Source organism: Microcebus murinus, chromosome 8 (assembly GCF_040939455.1).
Source record: "Microcebus murinus isolate Inina chromosome 8, M.murinus_Inina_mat1.0, whole genome shotgun sequence".
In the NCBI taxonomy this organism is placed as follows: Eukaryota; Metazoa; Chordata; class Mammalia; order Primates; family Cheirogaleidae; genus Microcebus; species Microcebus murinus.
Genome location: NC_134111.1, coordinates 50,296,181 through 50,312,107, shown reverse-complemented (window position 1 = coordinate 50,312,107; position 15,927 = coordinate 50,296,181). Strand labels below are relative to the sequence as shown.

The window sequence follows — 15,927 nt, the reverse complement described above, 5'->3', positions numbered from 1 at the left end:
CTTAGTACATTTCCTATAATACATCAATACATACTTTTTTAAAAAAAGAGACAAGGTCTCACTCTGTCACACAGGCTGGAGTGCAGTGGTGCAATCATAGCTCACTGCAGCCTCTAACCCCTGGGCTCAAGTGAAGCAATCCTCCTGCTTCATCCTCCCAAGTAGCTAGGACTACAGGTGTGCACCACAAAACTGGCTATTTTTTTATTTTTTGTAGAACCAGAGTCTCACTATACTACCCAGGCTGGCCTCAAACTCCTGGCCTCATGGGATCCTCTCATGTCAGGCTCCCAAGGAGATGGGATTACAGGTGCAAACCACCATGCCCAGCCCTAGTGTACATACTTTAAAAACATTAGGGCACTTACCTCAGGGCTTGTATTACAATACATTTTATTATTGATTATTATGTTCGGATAAATGAAAAATCTAGCAAAATTGACATTTAGGGTAGCTGAGCTCTTCTATCTTCTTCATATGGCAATCTTATTTAATTTAAAATTATTGTATCATTTCTATTGCAACCAGATTGGCACCAGTGAAGCCCTTGAACTTGTTCAGAGCTATTTTTTAATCACAAAAATTTCCATTGTGGCCTGGCACCTAAACATTATTTTGATAGGCTCTGTTTAAATGTAATGTTGTCTTCCTCCTTAGAAGTAGCCAGTTCAACCCTAAATTTTCACTCCAACAATAGGGATTTAGTCAACAACAATGTGTTTCTATAGAAAATACTCCCTTCATTTTAAATAAATGTCTTCCTTTCCCTTAAATACTTTTAATCAAACTGAGGGACTTGGGGCTACTAAATAGACATCCTACCCTTGTAAAGTAACATAAAATAAACATGTTGGGATTCCTACTTACAGAAACTTCATACTATAAGAAATAGCAGAGTATCAGGGACATAAGGTGCTAGACAAAATATTACATTATTTAGAACACCTTGAACAGACTGAAGAAAGAGATATAACAGTGTTAGACAGTTAAAGCAACTGTAGCAGAAAAACTCATCTTGGGAATACTAACAATGTAGTGCTTCTTAACCACAATTTCCATTTGCCATTCCTCTTTCCTCGTTTCTATTAACTTGGATACTTAACAGAAATATGTTTAGTAAGACTGGAGAAATGGGAAGCCCCATGAAAGATTCAACATTGGAAATGTAAAAGAAGGTGGAGAGGGATTAGAAAGCTAAGTGAGATCAAGATAAACCTTGGAGTTGTTGGACTTTTTTTTCTTATAAGGAGCATGCTTGGTTTAAAAACAAAAAAGTAAACGTGGTTAGGGTTTGTAGGAAACATTGACCATCTGTAATCGTCTAGAGGGTAGGGACTGCATGTTATTTGTCTTTGTATTCTTTACAAGTAGGACTGTGGCATATAACGGATGCCCAGTAAGTGCCCGAGTGAATTAACATGTGGTCTAATGCAGTCATGATGGCAAGACTCAGTGTTAGAGACATACTTTTGGTTCAAGGTAGAGCTATACTACTTCTTAGGCAGGGCTAGAAATCGAATGGAGAATTACTTTCTGTTCACGTAGGGGGAAGGGCTAGGATTCACTGCCGGCCCTATCGAGGACAAATGGCAGTTTTTCCGTATGTATTCGTACCCTACCTCATTGCACAAAGGATGTGGGTGATTAGGAAAGTGGAACGAGTCTACTAACAAACCTTTATAATAGTACACAGAACAAACATTTTTAAGCGTATTCGTCCCGTGCCAATTCAGGGGCATATTTCTCAAGTTAATGTTTCCGTAGGTTTTCCCCAGTGGTTCCCAGTCTGAGCGGTTCCCAGTCTTTCTTTGCCGGTACTTGCCATTTAGTTGTCATCAATTCATTGCTGTTATTAATGGGCCGTGCTTTTTGATTCTTCGAAATTTTGCTCAATATTGGCCCCCAGGGGTTCCTTTAAGCCTCAGGGAAAACGGCTTTGGCTGGTGCGTACCCAAAGCCACACCCACTGAGAGGCCTTAGGAAACCCGGGGCTTTGCTGGCGGCCACTCCGCGGTGGCAACCACGCGGCGCGCCGGAGTCCCGCGGCTCGCACCGCAGTCTCCGCCGTGGGCGGCGCGGCGCCCGCTCCTCGCGGCCGGCGGGCCCGGGCCAGCTCCCTCCCCGCCGGGGCGCGGGGCCCGCTCCCCACGCGGCGCGCCCGAGCTCATTTGCATAGGGACGCGCGCGGCGCCGGCGAGCGGGAGGGCGGGCGCGGCCGGGGAGGCGGCGCGCGCGCGCCCTGACAGCTCGGCCCTGCTCGCTCACTCGCTCGTCCCCGGCTTCCGAGCACAGCATGGCGGTCAAGGTGACTCCAACTCTCTGCTGCTGCTTTTATTGCATAAGAGACATTCCGAGGGCCCTGCCTGCAGCCCCTCCACCTCTTCCCGTTTTCTTCTTTGCCTAGTTCTTGGATGGCGCGTCCTGGGGCTCCAGCTAGCGGGTGGGAGAGCTGTGTGGGGCTTGGACCGGAGGAAGAGGATGCCCGGCTGGGGGAGGGGAGGGAGGAGGGATTGTGAGTTGGAGGGGCTTGTGAGGACCACGGGTAGGTGAAGGAGGAGTAGTGCCCCGCCTTAGGTGCCTGGGATTGCGAGTTCGGAGTTGGAAGGCTTCGGAAAGGGTGTGGGAGGAAGTGGCAAGAGAAGCCGGGGGTACCTAGGGCATCAGTGAATCGCGGTGGGGGATGGGATGAATATGTAGTAATTTGGGGCCTCAATAGGGTTAGGGGCAATGGCTGGTATTTGCGTTGCAGGTTGCAAGGATGTCGAAAGTGTTTGCATTTGTGACAGCTCTCATATTTTAGGTTGGATAAGGAGAGGGACGCGGAGATAATTCCATGCTTAGAATTGCTTTCCATCGGGAAGAAAGGCTGCTAGGCCAAGTGATTAATTTGGGTATTTTAACTTTCCTGTTGCTCCACTCTTGCTGGGGCCTCTTCATTTGAAGGTGGGTGGTTGCTACTGTGTTGCTAGCAGGTGTGGAGTAAAAGATTGGTCCTCCTCACCTGTTTCCATTCCAGAAGAAGCACTGTTCAGTAGATTGACCATAGTTTGGGCTATTCACACCTGTTTTTCCACCCCCTAGTCACAGACCTCCAATTTGACAGTTGTTATCAGCGATTAGGGCTTTTTGTTTGTTTTTAGCTAAATGCCCTTATAAAAGATAAGAGCATTGATTGTTAGTCTTACTCTAAAGAGATTGTGTGGTCTCTAGTGAAGCATTAACTGGCTTTTTTTTTTTTTTTAAACAGGTGCAGACAACCAAGCGAGGTGATCCTCAGGAGTTAAGAAACATATTTCTACAGGTAAATTGGCTTATGTAGTGTGTTTTTTATTGAAAAAACAAAAAGGTATAAGTCTTTCATCTTTTTCAGGCCTTAACTTTGAGGAATGTTCTATTTTCGTGCATTCTTACAAACATGACTGGACAATCGATATAACTTATAATTCCTTTATTAAGGTTTGATTAAAAGTTTTCTTTTTATTAAGGATTGGTAAAAGGTTTTCCTCAAATTGCTGTTTTTTTCATTATGTAACTTAAGATGTATAAAGGAAGACTAAAAAGAACGTTCAACTTTAAGCACTGACATGAAGATAAAATTTCAAAATGTATTGGTATTCTTGGATAATTAATTGATAAGTACGGTGGCCAAAATTCTTTTTTCTTTGAAAGTTGCGTATTTTTAAAGTTTTCCTACTTATGAGCAATCCTCCATGTAATTTGTTACAGAGGTAAGAATATTACAGCTATTCTTAATCTGTGTGTATCTTCTTCCCTCTACTTATTTAAATTGTATCTGTAGGCCTTTGGGGGTTTTGTTACAAATTGTTTCCCACTAAGATTCTTGCAATGATCCACCTTAACTTCTGCTAAGCTTTTAGAATCAGTGACTTGCCTGTAGACTTAAGGGGAAAAATGTTGGCTTAGTTTTTTGTTTTGCTTTCTTGTCTTAAATTTCAAAAGTTCCCTATGTAGGAAGTTGTACTTAAGAAGTAGATGTAAAGGGAGACAAGCTAAGGTGTTTCACTAAGTATTGTGTTTTTCTCTGAAATCTTTTGAGAACTTTCTTTTCTGGACCTAGGTTCTTAAGAACATACTTTGACCTTGGGCAGGTCCCTGCTGAGTATTATTTTCCTCTGTAAAATGAGAGGTGATCTCCAAAGTTCCTTCCAATTCCAAAAGTCTATGATTCTATATTAGGAACAGGTTCTAGCATATGCGGATGAGCCTGGAATAGATGACATTTTTATCTGAGACATGTGGTTTGCTCAAGCTATTGTTGGGAAGGAGGCTTCATAGATATGTGTAGTTTGTGAAAATAGGAATCTTAAATTTTATAGAATCTGATAAAGGAAGAATCTTTTCCAGAACAGAATAATTGTAACAGAAATGCTCCATTTATGGCCTTGAACCTTTATTACTCACAAGTATTCTTTTTTTTTTCTAAGTATATAATTATATTTGAGATTTTCACAGTCCACTTCATCTTCCTTTAGGATTCCTTGAGTGTTCCCTCATTTAAGTTTTTTTTTAATTTCAGCATATTATGGGGGTACAAATGTTTAGGCTACATATGTTGCCTTGCCCCCTCCCCAGTCAGAGCTTCAAGTGTGTCCATCCCCCAGATGGTGCGCATCACACTCATTATGTATGTATATAGCCATCCCCTCCTCCCCTCTCCTATCTGCCCGTCGCCCCAATGAATGTTATTCCTATATGTGCACTTAGGTGTTGATCAGTGAAAGTAGTTTGCTGGTGAGTACATGCCTCACAAGTATTCTTGAGAATAGTCAAAAATATGTCAATATGAATAACACCATATGATTATAGTGAATTGTTTTGTGAGGAGTTCATGTGATATAGTTAATTTTACTTTTGGGACTAAGTAGGCATGGAAGAAATCAGTTGAAATGCTGAGATGAAAAGAGCACTGACCTAGGTATCAGGAGTCCTGGCTTCAATTCCTAGCCATGTATCTATCTGGCTATTGTACCCTTGGGATAATCATCTATCCTTCCTGGGTTTCATCTTCTCATGTGGGACTCTATGGGACATAAGGGAATGGGGATTGAGGTCTTTCCAGCTTTAAAAATTCCATATGAGACCGGGTGCGGTGGCTCACACCTGTAATCCTAGCACTCTGGGAGGCCGAGGTGGGTGGATTGCTTGAGGTCAGGAGTTCGAAACCAGCCTAAGCAAGAGCAAGACCCCAGCTCTACTATAAATAGAAAATAAATTAATTGGCCAACTAATATATGTAGAAAAAATTAGCCAGGCATGGTGGTGCATGCCTGTAGTCCCAGCTACTCGGGAGGGTGAGGCAGCAGGATTGCTTGAGCCCAGGAGATTGAGGTTGCTGTGAGCTAGGCTGACACCAGGGCACTCACTCTAGCCTGGGCAACAAAGTAAGACTCTGTCTAAAAAAAAATAAAAAAAAAAAATTCCATGGGAAAAAAATCCCTGTGATTCTGTATGGATTTGTTTTTTGGTTTTATTTGGATGGTGAGGGTGGAATGGTGGGGGTGGAGGTACAAGGAAAGAGGTCAGGACTGTGTTTGTTCTTTGACAACTTTTAAATCTTAGCTTTTCATTTAATGTTTCATATCATCATTATCTTTTTATACATTATTTATTTATTTTTGAGACAGAGTCTCGCTTTGTTGCCCGAGCTAGAGTGAGTGCCGTGGCGTCAGCCTAGCTCACAGCAACCTCAAACTCCTGGGCTCAAGCGATCCTGGTGCCTCAGCCTCCCAAGTAGCTGGGACTATAGGCATGCGCCACCATGCCTGGCTAATTTTTTCTACATATATTAGTTGGCCAATTAATTTCTTTCTATTTTATAGTAGAGATAGGGTCTCGCTCTTGCTCAGGCTGGTTTCGAACTCCTGACCTCGAGCAATCCACCTGCCTCAGCCTCCCAGAGTGCTAGGATTACAGGCGTGAGCCACTGCGCCTGACCTATACATTATTTTGATGATACCATTATTTTATTTTTATACTGAAAATTTTTGGAATTCATAACTGCTTATTTAGCACTGAGTATAAAGCATTGACCCAGGTGCTATTGATAGATAAGAAGGAAATAAAACATACTTACCTTCAGAATGACATAAAGCCACTAGCTGTTTGGATCAATTTGGGCACAGGTACCAAGTAACAGATTTTTATTCTTGGCCTGAATACTTCAAACGATAGCTACTTAAAGCTGCTATAGTGTACTGTTTGCAAACAGCTTTATGATAGATGCATATGGTTTATTGGTATTTTAGATATAATAGAAAAAATGCTAACTATGTATTTCTTTAGCATTTAACGTATATACCCAACATGTATTTACTAAGGACTGTTTGCAGTGTGCCTTGCACTTGTATTTAGTTCAGTAATAGACTAAGTTGAATAATCCAAATAGAGAAGTGAGCCAAGACTTGAATGATGATGGGCACGTGATTGGACTAGCTCCATCCTGAGGCCCATTCCATATCTAATGATCTGTGGTGAGGAAGTCAAAAATAGTGACAGCAAATGCATAGTCTGTGGTAGAGCAATCAGTTTGGCTTCCTAGATCATAGTGGCCATGTAATAATAATGACAATAGCTAAAATGCATTGATTGTTTAGAGTGTACTGGACATTGGCCTAGTGCTTTATGGATATTATATTAATTTTCATAACCGTATGAGGTAGGTGTGGTATCCCTGTTATATAGATGAGGTTGAATGATTCGGTTAATGTCACTTAGTTCGAAAGTGGTAGAGTGGATTCAAATTAAACTCCAGAACCCAAAATCTTAACCCTTACACCAGGAGTTCTCAAACTTTTTAAACAGGGGGCTGGTTCACTGTCCCTCAGACCATTGGAGAGTGCGCACTATGATGAGTTGGCTGCTAAGCAGGACCAGCAGTGGTGGCAAAAACACCTGGTGGGCCAGATAAATGTCCTAGGCAGGTGGCATGTGGCCCGGGGGGCATAGTTTGAGGACGCTTGCCTTACAAACTTGTAGGATCCAAGCTTGTAGGATCTCAAAACAGAGTGATTTTTGAAAGACAGAAATATGTCAGTGGCTAATGGCAGCTGTGTTTTGTTAAGTTAAAGAAAAAAAATCTGGTTACTTACAGGATGAAATAAAAAGTGCCTTTATACTGTAACTATCTAGAATGGTTGGCTAAGGAGTTTGGATTTGAAGCAGTAGGCAGCCACTGTGGATTTCTGAGTGGGCAAATTGAAGTGGTGAATTCTGGCAGCTCTTTGTATATGTTGGATAAAATATGAAGAGATTGGAAGTAGATTAGGTGATCAGCTAAGAGGACTGAAATAGTACTTGTGGGAGATAATGACCTGGAGGGGCTAATGGCTGGGAAAATGGAAAGGAAGGTCAATACCAGGGACTTTATAAGGGAATAATCTATTGAATTTGGTATTAAATATGGAAGTAAATGAAGACGTGAACCTGGCATTTTTAGGATAGATGTTAGTTAATATGGCATCTATTTTGGGAATTTGGGGGTGAGGGGTTTAGTTTGGCTGCTAAACAAATGTGTTCCATTAAGTGAAAGTCAGGTTTGGATGGATATAAATTTGTATAGGTGGGAGATGAATCTTGTGGTTGAGGGGATTAAATATAAAGGAAAACAGAAGATGAGGGACTGATTTATAAGTCATATCTACAACTGAAGTGGGAAGGAAGAGGTGAACAAAAGACAATGGGGAATTTAAAGTAGGAGTTTCACAAAAAAGGTATAGTCAAAGGTTATTATATAGATAGATTATTCTGTTACTTGTATGATTTGGTTTGGGGAGGATTTGGGCGTCCTTTGAATTTAGGATCATTTGAGCTATTTAAAGACTTCAGAAAGAAGATTTAATTTTAAATTTTGGAATATAGTTGAAAGCTCTTCTTTATAAAATATAGATCTGTGGCATTAGCTTTTTAAATTCACAAATAGTCAATATGACTTAAATGCCATTTGTTTTGTAAAACAATGAAATATTCCTATTTGAAAGTACAGATATATCTATGTTTAGTGCAGTTATTTGAGAATTCATGTGAGAGTTCATGAGAGGACTTTGTAAGAGTAAAGCACTATTATTTTGAGTATGGAGAAATTGGTTCATTTTTTTCTCTGTTCTTCCTTGCTTCTCAAATTGAGAATGAGCTATGTTTTTCATTTGTTAAAAAAACAAAAAACACCCAACTATATTCACTAAGATTTTGTTTTTTCCCTTCCCCCACCCCCAGTGCACAAAATTGAAGCACAAGAAATGAATTCTTGTGTGTTAGACTGTGCTATAATTTTACAACCAGTTGTCAAGCTAAGATTTTACTCTTGCTGCCCTTACAACTGTCATTTCTTGATTTATTCCTTTCTTCTTTTAACCTCTCTCACCCACACACTATCATTGACCCAATTTAGCTACATGAGAAGTATACAGTAGCAAAAGGAGACAGTAGAAGCAATGAAGAGGGAGGTGAGGTGGGGACAACAGGAATGTCATAGGCTATTTGTTGTAAGTCTCATAAATTTCAAAATGAAAAGTTAATCTTGTCTGTGCTTGGTGGCAAAGTAGATTTATTAAAAACTTTTAAGTGAATGATTTTTTAATATCTCTTTAAAATTTTTTTAGTTGATAGATTTTTCTATTGTCCATTTGTTGGTGTATTGTATGATAAAAGCAACATATGTTGAGACTGTACAACTATATATGCCAGACCCAAAATTTACTGAAAAGTAGATGTCAAATATTATTTTGATCTTGTTCTTTTTTTCATTATCACCAATGTAACAATGAAGATCATATCCCATACAAAATTATGAAAATGCATTTTTTTTCTGTCTTGTTCATTTTACATTAGAGAATAAGTAGAAAAAGATACTGCTAATGTAAAACGAAGAGTAATTTTTCCTTAGGGACTTTTTGTTAATACATTTTTAAATGAAAGGAATGTCTTTTTATTCAATAAACATTTGTTTGCATAGTATGTAGTTATTTACTTATTTTTGGCAGTAGGCTGGGCTGAGAAGGGAATGAAACAGGGCTTTTAGCAGGAGATCCTTCTTTCTTAGAATATGCATTAGGGCTGGGTTTTCAAAAGTATGGGATGTGTATTAAAATAATAGAGTTACAATAAGATTATCAAGTTTTAAAGGCTGATAACATCTACTGAGGCCAAATGTGGAGAAAAAGACTGCTGTCATACTGTATTTGTGGAAACAAAGACGCTTTGGAAAGCAATCTGGTAATGCTTTAAAGTCAAAAGAAAATTCCATCTGAACAAACAGTCATACTTTTAGGATATTTATCCCAGGAAATAAAAATACTCATAAAACTATTTATTTGTACAAGGTTGTTAATCGCAGTAGTCATTTCTTCCTAAAAAAAAAAAATGCTATCAAAGGGGAGGGGTAGAAAAATTATGGAATAACTGTACCATGAAACAATATGCAGATGCTAAAAAAAATGAGTTAGGCCAATATCCACTGATTTAGAGGAATTAAGAAAAGAAAGATGCAAAGAAGTGTATGATTCTGGTTTGTAAAACAAAATCACATCATTTATGTTATATGTGTGTTTATACATATATGTTTGTGATTTAATGAGCATTGAGAAAAGTATGAAAGGATACATACTATTGTATTTCCCTGAAAATAAGACCTACCCATAAAATAAGCTCTAGCAGGATTTCTAAGCATTTGTGCAATATAAGCCCTACTCTGAAAATAAGATCTAGTGATGGGCGTGGCTATGCAGCATATCTACACAACCCATGTATTTTGTCACAGAACGGTAAAGAAGACGAGCAGCCCTTGTCATCTGCCCCATCGTGACACCTACTATCCCAGAGGTGACAAGAAAGATGCGGGCAGCCCCACCAACAAGGTCGGCTCCTCCTGTCAGGTCCCGGCCATCCTGTGCGTGCTGCAAGGCTTTGAGGGGAAAATAACATCCCCTGAAAATAAGCCCTAGGGTGTCTTCTTGAGGAAAAATAAATATAAGACCCTGTTTTATTTTTGGGGAAACTTGGTAGGTTGTTAACTTGGTTGGGAGAAGAATAAAGAGGAAAATAAAAATAAAGTCTCAAAGTTTATGTATTAAGCTCTGAGCAGGTGAATAATTTAAAAACGAAGAATTTAGCAATTCAGAACCTGAAGCTAAAAGAGGACTTCCCAGTATAAACTGGGTTGAATAAACCCAATATAGGACACACAGAAGAGCATCTATAGTTTTATTAGCCATGCTGATTAAGGATTTTCACCAGTTCTTTAGAATATGGGACTTGAAGATGATAACCTTTATCTTTAGTTTAGAAGGTATTTACCATAAACTATACAGAGTTTTCATTAAAAAAAAAAAGTGTTAGCATTAAGGGCAGACTAGCACCATAGTGAGACTTTGTCCTGGAATCAATCAGAAAGATTGAAAAATAATTGAAAAAGTAAGAAAATTAATGTTACTAAATGCCGTATTATGTTCTTCTACCAATGAGTACATTTTAAATTGCCTATTATTAGTTTCCTGGCCTAACAGTGCCAGGCTGAGCACTGATCTAGGCTCTGCTCTACCTTTTTAGAGTTAACATAGAGGAATTCAGTGAGGGTAAGGACAAGACAGAAGAGTTCAGTGAAGGTAGGACTTCACATTCTAGGAATGAGACAGACAATAAAAAAGCCCAAAAATTAAAAAAAGAAAAAAGATTACTACAGATTATGACAGTTTAATGAAAGAATAAAACAGAATGATGAAAATGACCATCATTTTTTTTTTAATCATTTTTCAAGATATAGGTCAGTAAGGGCCCCAAGGAGGTGATATTAAGAGTTGAGAACTAGTCTGGACGTGGTGGCTCACGCCTATAATCCTAGCACTCTGGGAGGCCGAGGCGGGCGGATTGCTCGAGGTCAGGAGTTCAAAACCAGCCTGAGCAAGAGCGAGACCCGTCTCTCCTATAAATAGAAAGAAATCAATTGGCCAACTAATATATATAGAAAAAATTAGCCAGGGATGGTGGCACATGCCTGTAGTCTCAGCTACTCGGGAGGCTGAGGCAGCAGGATTGTTTGAACCCAGGAGTTTGAGGTTGCTGTGAGCTAGGCTGACGCCAGGGCACTCGCTCTAGCCTGGGCAACAAAGTGAGACTCTGTCTCAAAAAAAAAAAAAAAAAGATTCGAGAACTAGAAGGTGAGTAAGAATGAGGTGGTAGAGACAATCCCAAACTGAGGGCTCACATACAAAGGCTTCGATGTTAAAACAAGCAGAAAGGAGGCCAGTGTGCCTGGAGCACTGGTAAGTGTGGGAATGGGTGGCCATTAAGAGATGAGCGGCAGGACCCACAGCAAGCAGGGCCTTGTGTGTGGGCCTTGGAGGAGAGCAAGGAGTTTTTTCTGACTGCAGTGTGAAAACCACTGATGGTCTGTCTTTCACCTTGGAAGTGGAATGGTTGAATTTATAGCTTAAATGGATCATATTGATATGTAAACTGTTTCTTTTACATTTCTATGCTTACTCATGGATGACTGCTTTTAGTAGACTGTGATGCTTCCAGTTTAATTTCCTCCTGTCTGTAGAGTTCTTAAAACATCTTGAGCTGTATAAAACTTCTTTTCATCCAGGAGGCAGCAGAGTGCAGCTGGAGCCTATATGGGCATTGTAGTCTAGCCTGGATTTGAATCCTCATTTGGCACCTTTTGACCTCAGGTGTTTACATTACTTTTGGAGCCTGTTTCTCAGTTAAGAAGGTATAACAACACCTAGCACATAGCGACCTTATAAAGATTAAATGAAGTAACACGTAAACTACATGTGATGCACAGAGAACCAAATAAAGCTTAGTTCCTTGTCCCCTTCCTTCTCTTTTTTTTTTTTTTGAGACAGAGTCTCACTCTGTTGCCGGGGCTAGAGTGAGTGCCATGGCATCAGCCTAGCTCACGGCAACCTCAAACTCTTGGGCTCAAGTGATCCTTCTGCCACAGCCTCCCAAGTAACTGGGACTACAGGCATGTGCCACCATGCCTGGCTAATTTTTCTATATATTTTTAATTGGTTAATTAATTTCTTTCTGTTTCTAGTAGAGATGGGGTCTCACTCTTACTCAGGCTGGTTTCAAATTCCTGACCTGGAGTGATCCTCCCGCCTCCCTCTCTCAGAGTGCTAGGATTACAGGCGTGAGCCACTGCGCCCGGCCTCCCCTTCCTTCTCTTCTAAGTTGAGATGAGGACTCCCCCCTCACCCTGCTGCCCCCATAGACCATAGGATCTTCCCCAGATAACTATGCTGGACCTAATAAAGTGACTAAAATGTTAACGTGTTTGTGATTATATAAATGTAATCAGCTAATTACATTCTTGAGACATGCATCTGAAGATCTTCACAAATCCCCATATTTAAAAATATCAACATAAGAAGTAATATCTCTCAAGTTTGTAAGGTTCTGAGATAAGGTATGGCCATAGTCTAAGGCTGGGATACCTGACAGAGCAGGTAAGATATTTGCAGTTTCTTTCTGAACCCTCAGTCACTCAGTCTGCACCAGAAAAGGGATAATAGTCCAATTATAGGCTCTAAAATACCAAGACACAGAACTGAAAGATAGTTGTATAATTTACTTTTTTGTGTGTGTAACTTTTTCTTTTCTGCTTTTTAAAAACCACTACCTCCTTGTTCTATCCAGCTCTCAGTACCATGGAAATTTCTGAAAGCATCTTCCACTGAAACCCTTGCTTTGGCCAGCATTGGGCTTCTAGACCTGGAAGAAACCCTTTTTGAAGATGTGTTAGTTACGACTATTTCAGTCTTAAGTGACAGAAATTCAGTTAAACTTACTTGGGACCAGAATGTACTGTCTCTAGCCATGACTGGATCAGGAACTTAACCGATAACATCAGGGATCAGGAACTTCACATCTGTTAGTTTTGGTTTCCTTTGTACTGGCTTTGTTCTCAGACATTCTCTGCCATGTGAAGTAGCCCCAGCTTAAAATCCTACCAGTTGACCACTTTCAGCAGAAAGAAGGTACCTTTTTCTCCCTTTCTAGGTTAGGTCTAGGAATTATTGACTCCCCCCAAAAAACACAACTGTACCAAAGGAATGCAGTTCTTTCATTGGCCTGATCTGGTTCAAATGCTCATTTCTGGAACTGAGTTGAGTCAGCCCTACTTGAATAACCTGTGTAACCTGGGTGTGGGAAGGGATATACCGGAAAGGAAAATTAGCATCCAGTTACCAAAAGAAGGGGGAGGGAAAGCTGGGCAGATTAAAAATAAGAAACATATATGTACATCATATAAGGGATTGGAAAACCTGGGAGCCTGGAGATGGGAGACAGATGGCAAGAGATTCTATGTCTTCAAGTCAACACTGCTGAATTTGATAGATTCTCTTTCTAGCTCTGCTCTTTTACTATCTGCAAAAATACTTTAAGTGAAATGACAATAAATAACCAAAATTAAGACTTTTGAAGAGGAAATGTAGCCTCACCTTATTCTTCCTTCAGATACCTCTAGTCTTCTTTCTAGTCACCCCCCAATGGTGGTCTTCCTTTTCTCAACTTCTTTCTTGTCCATTCCCCTATCCATCCCATCGCTCATTATTTTGAGCACTTCTGTTCAACACAGATTGCTATTGATTGTCCCACTAAAAGCCAGATGTTGTCGTAGGTGCTAGAGGTATGAGGATAAATAAGGCATCACTGTTCTTAAAGGACTTACAGCCTAAAGTCACTTAAGTTACATATTCATACCTGAATGCATTTAAAAAAAATTAGAACATTCTGTGGTATAAGGCTTTAAAATCCTTTCTGAACTCTACCACAAATCCCAATATTTCTTTAACACCTAAGAGGTAACCACTGTTCTTGGTTTTGTTTCTTTCTGATCATTTCCCATGCATTTACTTAGAAAATACAGGGTTTTGTGGTTTAACAGCATAGATAAAAACTAATGCTTACTGACTCACTGGTATATATCAGACACTATTTTAAGTGTTTTATACAAATCATCTTATTTAATCCTCAGGACAACTCTATTAGGTAGGTTCCCATTTTGCAGATGAAGAAACTGAGCCACAGAAAGATTAACTTGCTTAAGGTTATGCAGTAAATGGAAGAGCCTTGCTTCATGTAATGCAGCTTGCCTTTTTTACTTTATATTGTTTGGAGATATAAGTATGCTAGTACATGCTGAATCATTTCCTTATTTTCTGTAGCCTTTTGAAAAAGCATTTTATTATGGAATATTTCAAACATATACAAATTTAGAGAAAGAATATACTTGTCACTCAGCTTCACCAGGTATCATGGCTAATCTTCCTTCATCTATATCACAGTCACACTGGCTTATTTTGAAGCAGTTCCCAGACATTATATGGCTGCATCCATAAATGACTCAGTATATATCTCTACAAGATAAGGACTCTGAAACCAACCAAACCATAATACCATTGTCACGCCTAAAAAGATTCCCTAATATCATCAATTTCTATTCAGTTTCCCTAATTGTTTCATAATTTTTAAAGTAGCTTTATTAAAAACAGTATCCAAGCCAGGTTCGCACGTTGAATTTGGTTGATATGTCTCATAGAACTTTAATACTTTTTGCTCCCTACCGGGGTAAAGGTCCTTATTTCTCTATGGCAAAAAATCTTGGTGTTTAATCAAGACTTATCAACATTAAAGTGTTCTATCCCCCTAGGAGTTGCACCTTGATTGTCAGAGAGACATGATTTGCCCAGGCTTGTACGTATATATGCTCCTTGTATGTTCCCATGGTTACTTAGACCGAGAGATTGAAGTATTTATTTAAAGAACAATGCAAATTAATTCAACTTAATGTGCCTTGGGAAGCATTATATTTCCATTTATTGGGTTCTCTGGGTTCATTATCTTATTTCCAAGGCTTTTGGCCATTTTGAGGGGAAAATTGTTTTGGTAGACGTGGTTTACTATGGTGGCTTCAGTTGATTTCAGTGATTAATAAGGTTCTTGTGCCTCCCTGCTCTGTTAGGAATTGTGTTGTTCAGTAGCTGACAGTAGAACTTGCTGTAATAGACAGTAAAAATACATTAAAGCAAAAAGAAAAATAAGCATGCAGCACTTCATGGAAGAAATCTGAATGAGAAGGCAGGATTCTGAAGAATTTTCTTAGCAAAATCAGTAAGAGGTTTTGTTTCCAGTATATGCAAAATATGCAGCTGAAAGTACTAATTAAAGTTAGTTGTATAAAACTGCTTTTCCCTAATGCACCTGTAGTTGGTTTTAGTCATATCAGAAAAATTTTACATTACCAATTAAAATCCCTGTTTTAAAAAATTTATATGACTTAATAAAGTTATTAAAATTAAAAAGTCAATGTGGCCATATATATTTAACAATTTTCTTTTTAGCATTAAAGCATTATTTATGATAGAATATTCTCATTCTAATCGAGGCAACATAGTGGAAATAAGGTGAATTATGCATTGAATTGTTGTAACAGGGTTTGCATGTCAGATCTGCTGTGGTCTTTGCTCCCTATGCAGAGCGCTTGTGTAGTGAAAAAGGGCATGCATTCCTGACTAAATTTGGCTTCCGTTAGAAGTAACAGTGAAGGACAGCAAGGGGATTAACTTCATATGCTGAGCTCTTGACTTGGTACATATCGGCCTCTTCCATTGTTCACATAATTCACTTTTCTATATGGGAAATGCTCTGTGTGATACCTATATAGTTGCTGAACTTTGTGACATTGTCATCTGAGTTACTGAAATTGAAGGATATTAACATCTGAAAATGTCAGTTCATCTCAGTTGGAGCAAAGTCATGGAGGAACAGTTTGTTTTGACTCATATTACAGCCACATGTTTGATAAGCAGAGATGAGGCTGCCTAGACCAGTCAGGACTGATCCCGTGGCAAGCCCAGCAATCCTAGAAGCTAACCCCCAGGAAGCCTCGGTTTGGAGAGA

The 15,927-nt window shown here is 39.4% G+C and overlaps 1 protein-coding gene across 3 annotated transcripts in view; it reads left to right on the top strand.

The window, feature by feature from the left end:
* Positions 1-15,927, top strand: part of SLC25A12 (solute carrier family 25 member 12) — a 180,412-nt gene that overhangs the window by 77,957 nt on the left and 86,528 nt on the right. Inside the window, exons 1-2 of one of the 3 annotated variants that reach the window (XM_012781935.2) lie at positions 2,171-2,305; positions 3,248-3,301. In XM_012781935.2, coding sequence (XP_012637389.1) covers positions 2,294-2,305; positions 3,248-3,301 — 66 coding nt within the window. In that variant the 5' untranslated portion in view covers positions 2,171-2,293. Of the gene's footprint in view, positions 1-2,170; positions 2,306-2,361; positions 2,441-3,247; positions 3,302-15,927 lie in introns of those variants that run through there. The other 2 variants (XM_012781937.3, XM_012781934.2) reach the window with 2 other exon arrangements.